This window comes from Canis lupus, chromosome 5, assembly GCF_011100685.1.
Source record: "Canis lupus familiaris isolate Mischka breed German Shepherd chromosome 5, alternate assembly UU_Cfam_GSD_1.0, whole genome shotgun sequence".
Taxonomy (NCBI): domain Eukaryota; kingdom Metazoa; phylum Chordata; class Mammalia; order Carnivora; family Canidae; genus Canis; species Canis lupus.
Genome location: NC_049226.1, coordinates 57,026,499 through 57,034,388, shown reverse-complemented (window position 1 = coordinate 57,034,388; position 7,890 = coordinate 57,026,499). Strand labels below are relative to the sequence as shown.

Below are 7,890 nucleotides of genomic sequence, written 5' to 3'. Positions count from 1 at the left end.
GAATTTCATGAAGTAGTCTTGCAATCTTTCTGTAATTAAAAAAGTTAGAAAGAAAGTGCACTCTCCCATTCTGCCCCCCCCCCCCACTTCGTTACCTTTCATTATAATGGTAATATAACGGTACGGTGGTAAATACACATAAAATTTACCACCAGATCGTTTCAATATTTAGTATGCGTGCTGCGGAAGCGAGCTCCCTGTCTTGGCCATTTTACGTATGTTAATTTTTTATTTTTTATTTATTTATTTTTTTTCGTATGTTAATTTTTTGAACATTTATTTATTTACCCATGAGAGACACAGACTGAGAGAGAGAGAGCAGAGAGAGGCAGAGGGAGAAGCAAGCTCCACGCAGGGAGCCCGATGCGGGACTCGATCCCAGGGATCACGACCTGAGCTGACCGCAGGCGCCAACCGCTGAGCCACCCAGGCGTCCCCGTTTTGGCCATTTTAGAGCGCACAAGTGGACGGCGTTCAGCATCCTTAAGGCGTCAAGCAGCCCTCCGCCGCACGCAGTGGCAGAACAGTCCCCCCCGCCTGCAGCCCCGCCCCCACAGGGGCCCCCGAGCCCGCCGGCAGCCCGCCCCCCCGCGCCAGCTTCCGTCTGCGGACCTGCCTACTCCCGGCGTCTCCAACAAGTGGGACCATTAGTATTTACCTTCTCCCCCGTACCTACTGCGTCTGGCCCGCTACACACTCAAGACCGGGAGCCCCACTCCCGCCTCGAGCAAAGACTCGGGCTGTGAGTGGCGGGGGCGCCGGGCACACTCGCGGCACCCCGGAAATCCCCGTTGGGACTCTGACCCGGAAGCGCTCGGGCGCCGCCACCACTTCCTCTAGGTGCGGCACGGCGCGCGCGCGGCGGAGTGGAGACGCCGGCCCGCAGGCGCCATGGTCTTCCTCACCGCGCAGCTCTGGCTGCGGAGCCGCCTCACGGACCGCTACTGGCGGGTCCAGAAGGTGCTGCAGCACGCGCGGGTGAGTCGGCCGCGCACGCCCCGCACCCACCCCCGCGTGTCCTCCCGGCCCTGGCCGCGCTGAACCCCCTTTCCCGTTTCTTGACCCAGCACTTCCGAGGAAGGAAGAATCGGTGCTACAAGCTGGCGGTGAGAGCCGTGACCAGAGCGTTTGTGAAATGCACAAAAGCGCGGAGACTGAAGAAGAGGAACATGCGGACTGTAAGCGCTGACCCGGGGGCTGGGCTTCCCCTCCCCCTGTGCCGCTTGCTCCTGACCCTCTCCGCCCCCATCTCGGGATGGCGTCCCCATCCTCCGCACTACTGTCGCCTCCCACACCCGAACCCCCGGCAATTCCTGCCTGCCCCGCGCCTCGCCCCCCGTGGAAGCCGACTCCAGGCCCACTGGGTCCCTGAGACCGTCTCTGGCCACTTCCCCTCGCCCACTTGCTGTAGGTCCTCTCTTGGCTTCCCAGGTGCATCTGCGAGAAGCCTAGCCTGCTTCCTTACGTGTTCTTCGCATTTGGCGTTTCTTTTGCGTGCCCGGGTCACGCCCCACCTCCCTGTGGCGCATCTCCCTCATTGGGGTTGGGGTTAGGGAATTGAGCGTCCTTTCTGCAGCATCTTTGACTTGGTTGGTTGGTTATTGCTCCCCACCCCCAAAGTAAGTTTTAGGTGGGATTTTCCGCTCTGCTGAATGCTGTAACCTCCGGCCTAGATCAGTAACAATTTATAAGTATTGGATGAACGAATAAGGAAGAGGGAGTAATTCTGACCCTTTAAAGTCACAAATGCCTCATTAACTGTTGATCAGGGTCACAGCATGATAAGCAATCCCTGTGCACGATGGTCTCATGTGCAGGAGTGACCTCTGTATCCCAGCTTTGTCATTTATGCCTTTCATTTATGCAGAATGGTAGAGGTGGTGCCACTTGCTGTGACCCTGCATGGATCTGGTCAGTCCAAATGTATGGGAAGACTTGTGAGCAGTGTCTGGTAACACACATGCATTTGCTGCTCACAGAGGGGTGAGGTCCCTGTACAGCAGCTGCCTCATCTAGGAACTTGTTAGCAATGCAGATTCTCAGGGCCCACTACACCTATTGAGTCAGAAAGCCTGGAGGTGGGTTCTAGAAATCTGTTTAAATAAACCACTACACACGGTTCTCATGCACATTTAAAAATTGGAACCACTGAAGTAAAGGAATAAAATGAACTTGAGTAAGATCTTAGGATTGAGGGGATCCCTGGGTGGCGCAGCGGTTTGGCGCCTGCCTTTGGCCGGGGGTGCGATCCTGGAGACCCGGAATCGAATCCCACATCGGGCTCCTGGTGCATGGAGCCCGCTTCTCCCTCTGCCTGTGTCTTTGCCTCTCTCTCTCTGTGTGACTATCATAAATAAATAAAAATTTTTTAAAAAGTTAAAAAAAAAGATCTTAAGATTGAGTATAGAATGGCTTAAGAATCCAATCCCTAAAAAAAAAAAAAAAAGAATCCAATCCCTTATTTTTATTTTAAAATTTTAAAGTAATCTGTACAACCTGGAGATTCAGAGTTGCAGGCTCTACCATCTGAGCCAGTCAGGTGTCCCATAATCCAACCTGTTATTTAACAGACCAGATCTATTGGGAATCTTCCACGTAACAGACTTACCTTTCTAGGTCGTGCTGCACCAAACCACTAGCCTTGATTTCTTGCAGTTTTCAGACCTTTGGCTGTGCCTGGAACTTACCCTGCTACCACTTGCCAGGAAGTTCTCTGTGATGCCTCCCCTCCTATCTCCTCCAGCCCTGTACCTCCTTCAAGACCGTTTTACCTCCAACTCCATGAAGCTTCCATCTCAAGTTTTTCATCCCCACCTGGTAGCACTGATCTCGGTGGCTGTTCTGATTCATTCACATGGATCCTTTCTGGATTGAGCTGTGTCTGACACAGAAGCCTTTGCTCACATTTGTATTCTCAGGATCCCAAAATGTGTGTTGAATTAATGCTTTACAGCATGTGATTTCCCTATTTATTTAGAAGGAAGCTGGCATTTGAATGAAGAACATCAAATTCTGCTGACTATACTGCAGACCAGTGTGCCTAAATATAAATCACAGGCTTTTCTACTCCTTTTTTTTTTTTAAGATTTTATTTATTTATTCATGAGAGACAGAGAGAGAGGCAGAGGGAGAAGCAGGCTCCCAGAGAGGAGCCTGATGCGGGACTCGATCCCTGGTCTCCAGGATCACACCCTGGGTTGAAGGCAGGCGCTCAACCACTGAGCGGTCCCAGGCTTTTCTATTCCTATTCATTTTTGCAAAAAGAGTTGTTTGATTTTTAGTTGACTCAGAACGTTTGTTGGGAGGTGTGGACATAATGCACATGTGGTCCTTAAGCATCTCAATGTTCCATTTCAGCTCTGGATTAATCGAATCACAGCTGCCTCCCAGGAACATGGCCTGAAGTACCCGGCATTCATTGTCAATTTAATTAAGGTACGGTTGAGGATGTGGTCCTGTTGAATGTTGAAATCTATAGAAAGCAGCCTGACTGGGGTGCTCCAGTGCAATAGGCCATGGAGTGTTAGCTCCTGATATGTTCTCAAGGTGGAGTTCTGGCAGGTTCAAGGACTCATCACAGTTGCTTTGCCTTTGCTCTGCTGGTAGCAGAATTGGAAATATGGTAACTGGTACCAGGACATGAGCCACTGTGTTTTTCCATCAAGAGAAAGAGCAGAAAACTTGGACTTCACTTTAAAGTGTAATTTGAGTTGTGCACTGAAAGATTTCTGATTAGGTAGCAGGTGAAGTTGAAACTCATAGTCAAACAGCATGGGGACTTATCCTGGACAGGACAGATTAAGCATGTGTCACAAAATCTTGGTTAATTGTTCGATTTGGTGTTTATCCTAATCCCTCTCCTTTTTTTTTTTTTTTTTAAATTTTTATTTATTTATGATAGTCACACAGAGAGAGAGAGGCAGAGACATAGGCAGAGGGAGAAGCAGGCTCCATGCACCGGTAGCCCAATGTGGGATTCGATCCCGGGTCTCCAGAATCGTGCCCTGGGCCAAAGGCAGGCGCTAAACCGCTGCGCCACCCAGGGATCCCTAATCCCTCTCCTTTTGTGTACATTTTATTATTAAAATTTTTATTTATTCATGAGAGAAGCAGAGACATAGGCAGAGGGAGAGGCAGCCTCCTTGCAGGGTGCCTAGTGTGAGACTTGATCCCTGGACCTCAGGATCATGCCCTGAGACTAAGGCAGATGCTCAACCAGGGAGCCACCCACGCATCCCTCTTGTTTTTTTTCTTAAAAAGAGGAGTGGGGGGGGAAAAAAGGAGTGGGTGTTGTGTTTCTAGCTTGTACCACACCCTGTCTTTGGTAATTTGCAAGGATCCTCATGCCTAACATTGCCGTTTTACTGATGAAGACCCTAGGCCCAGAATAGACCTTGTGCAAGGCTCAGGTAGTAGAGTAGGAGCCACCCCTGCATAGTTGGGGTTAACGTGCAGGGATCATCCTTTCTTTTGCTTCTTATGTTCATCAGTTTTTGGAAGTCACGTGCAGTTTTACTTGATAGGACATCTGGTTTCATTTTCTTGTGGGAATTGAGAATACCTGCTTTTGTTCCTTAATCCTCTGCCTGTATCTCATATACTTTTCTGTGTCTCACTTCATTGTTTGTAGGAGAGTTGTGATTTCTTCTTCAAAGTTGACTTAAAGGGTTACCCCAGGCCAGCAATCGTAGTTGTGTCTGGGTGATGGTAGATCATTGACTCCAAAAAAGTCCCCCCCCCCCGCCCCAAACAAGTTTATTAGTTCCATGGCTGGCACCAGGACTGGAAGCCAATATTCTTGTTCATGTGTCATCACCTCTTGCAGGGATGCCTTCCTCTTGTCCTTGTTCATATTTATCCTCCAGCATGCTGCTTGAGCACATTCTCCACACACTCTTCACCTCCCCAGAGACCATTTGTCCCATGAGGGAAGAGACTGCCCTGGAGGCGTGCATAGTATGCTCAGCAGAGGAGATGCTTTTGGCTGACTCAACATAGGACAGCTGTATTCAGTCTTGTCGTTTTTTCAATAAAAACACATTTCTTTATTTTTAAATTTTTTTTAAAAATTTATTTATGATAGTCACAGAGAGAGAGAGAGAGAGAGGCAGAGACACAGGCAGAGGGAGAAGCAGGCTCCATGCAGCGGGAGCCCGATGTGGGATTCGATCCCGGGACTCCAGGATCGCGCCCTGGGCCAAAGGCAGGCGCCAAACCGCTACGCCACCCAGGGATCCCCTAAAAACACATTTCTGATGCTGACACAGGCTCTGATTTTCTTCCCAGTGCCAGGTGGAGCTCAACAGGAAAGTACTTGCGGATCTAGCCATCTATGAACCAAAGACTTTTAAATCTTTGGCTGCTTTGGCCAAAAGGAGGCGACTGGAAGGATTTGCTGCTGCCCTAGGGGATGGCAAAGAGCCTGAAGGCATATTTTCCAGAGTGGTGCAGCATCACTGAGGGGGATTCCAACATTGCCTGCCCTTTGTAGCTGAATGTCTTAGGAAAAGTGTTTTTCCCCCTGATAATCACAGTGGTTAACATAGGGGCTAAAAGTTATGTCACCATGTGTGTAAGTTTGGTCAGCAATTATATTAGTTTGCATTTTAGTGACAGGTGTAAGAGAAAGGCCCCTTCTTCCCTTACTGGGACAAATCTAGAAATCTTACACAGATGTGCAAATAAAGCTCGTGTGGTGTTCAGCGTTTTGAGTTGTGTTCTCTGGCATAAGTACACATACCTTGGGTGCCTTGTGGGGTAAGGGGAGGAGACTGTTAGGGTGAGGGGTCAACTATGAATGAGCTCCTGCAGGTGGGGAGATTTGTGCCAGATATCTGAACTCTAATGCTAGCTCCTCTCAGGGCTATGTGGGTAGCCTGTCCTTAGAACCCAAGCCTACCTGCCCCACTCTGGCCCTCCCCAGGTCTCCACTTTCCAGCAAGGACCTTGTTGCTCGGCTCTTTAGTCACCCTGAGTTGAGTGCAAGTTTCAATTTCTCTGCTTTTTCCCTCATTCCCCCGCCTAACCTTACATCACCTGTGGGGAGACCTGAACATAAGGGTTTTGGGTCCCTTTTCCAGATACTCTACTTCAGTAAGTACAGAATCAAGCCTAGGAACAATTTCCCAACATCCTCACTCCCCTGATAGAGACCAACTTATAGCAACTGTAACTCTGCCCCACCCATATGTCTGGCATCTACCCCCTGCTCCGGGCCAGGTCCCTTCCATTACCCCCCGTTTCTCTCACTGTACTTTGTACTTCTCACTGTACTTTGTACTCCTTCTCAATGTACTTTGAGCTCCTTCCAGCTTGAGTCTGTTCCTCTCTTGCCCAGCTCTGGTCTCTACCTCTTGCTTCCTGCCACTGGTCTATAGTTGGTCCCATCATGTCCAGATAACTCTCATCAAAGCCATCTGGAACCAAAATCCAACACATAGTCAGCCCTTGACCTCCAAGGACCATGGACTTCCTCCCCTCCCTCTCCTTGCACTGTTTCCCTCTGCTCTGCCCTCTGCCCCCAGGAAAGTTCTTCAGGCCTACAGTAGCAGTTGTCGGCCTTTATCTGGCAATGTACACCTACCTACCCAAAATGAGTGCCCATCTTTCCTCCACCACTCCTAATGCTCCCATGCTGGGTCCTCCATCCTTTGTCAGCAGTCTTCTTGGAGTCACTGGGTTCCTATTGAGGACTCAAGACCCACCTCCATACTCATGGAAAGCCAATCAAAATCTGGCTACCTACTACTTGGTGACCTCTCGATGGTCTTTTCTTCCTCCTCCCTGCAGGCCAACATGTCTTCTGGCTCAGTTACTGTACTGGCCTCCTAACAGGCTCCCCCTCCTGGCTCTTTTCACTGAGTCTAATGATGACCAGACCGTTTGGAGGTGTGAGGTTGTCTTGTTCACTAGCTCTGCACACAAGGTGCTCAGTGTACACCAATCATCAGTGAGTGGGTTTTGAATACACACCGGGGTGGAGGACACATAGTCCTTTGGTGTAGGGTACTGAACTCTGTGTGCAGTAAGCTGCTATGTAGGAACTGCTTTTGTCCATCTCAATAAAGGACAGGAAAATGTAAATAACTGTGGGCTGCTCCCAGCACCCCTCCCCCTCCAGCAACAAGACCCAAATTTTCCTTCAGGTCAGCCTGGGTTCATGGCAGGGACAAGGAGAAACAAGCTGTTGCCTGACAAAAGAATGTTCCTCCTTTCCCCAACAGTGTGCTGCTCAGTCCACAGAGCGGGGCACCCTGGAGCTGGCAGCCTGGGATCAGGGGAGATGGGACCCTGTGACCGTGTTGCCCATGAAGATGAAGATGAAGAGAGGGAGGCAGGCGCTGTATGAGTCACCAGGGGTGAAAGCCAGAGATGCCTCTGGGTTTGGGAGTTTGAGTTGGGTGTAGTAACTAGTATCTCCAAGCGTCTGGAGCTTCCCCACCGTAGGCTTTTTCCCTGTCATCTCCTCTCCAGCGTACCCCACCCCCAGAAGTTCTTGCACTAGTCATGACGAAAGTCTGGGCTAGCTGTGCAGCAAGACAACGAATCCCGCAGCTGCTGCCCTGGTACGGGACTGGCCGGTAGAAGCGATGAGGCATCAAGAGCGGCTCCCCACTGAGGAACGACGTCCGAGCTCCCTTCCTGCCCGTCCGGAGCCACTCGTGCCTTAACCCAGGCTTCGCAGAAACCTCGAACTCGACGTTTAGTTATTCCTCCCTTGTCCCTGTGAGCTCAGGGAGGACCCGGGTGGGCGCAGGTAAACCGCATCTCGTTGCTGCGGGCATGGGCTGGGGACAACTTACCCGCACGCCAACTCTTCCTCGCGCTCAGCCACCCCAGGGGGCCTCCAAGGCCTGCGATCTCCGCGGAAACAAAACCGCCACGCGCCCG

The 7,890-nt window shown here is 50.6% G+C and overlaps 1 protein-coding gene across 1 annotated transcript; it reads left to right on the top strand.

Moving 5' to 3' along the window:
- Positions 1-816: 816 nt before the first annotated feature.
- On the top strand, positions 817-5,707 carry MRPL20 (mitochondrial ribosomal protein L20). Its single transcript, XM_038537614.1, has 4 exons — positions 817-978; positions 1,068-1,178; positions 3,358-3,435; positions 5,287-5,707. Exons 1-4 carry the CDS (start codon positions 892-894, stop codon positions 5,458-5,460), a joined length of 450 nt encoding a protein of 149 aa, XP_038393542.1. The 5' UTR covers positions 817-891; the 3' UTR covers positions 5,461-5,707.
- Positions 5,708-7,890: the final 2,183 nt, after the last annotated feature.

Bases quoted from the DNA above. Each gene is read 5' to 3' on its own strand.
- MRPL20 (XM_038537614.1), top strand. From the start codon at position 892: ATGGTCTTCCTCACCGCGCAGCTCTGGCTGCGGAGCCGCCTCACGGAC. The intron at 979-1,067 runs GTGAGTCGGCCG...TTCTTGACCCAG, and splicing joins AGGTGCTGCAGCACGCGCGG to CACTTCCGAGGAAGGAAGAA. The intron at 3,436-5,286 runs GTACGGTTGAGG...TTTTCTTCCCAG, and splicing joins TCATTGTCAATTTAATTAAG to TGCCAGGTGGAGCTCAACAG.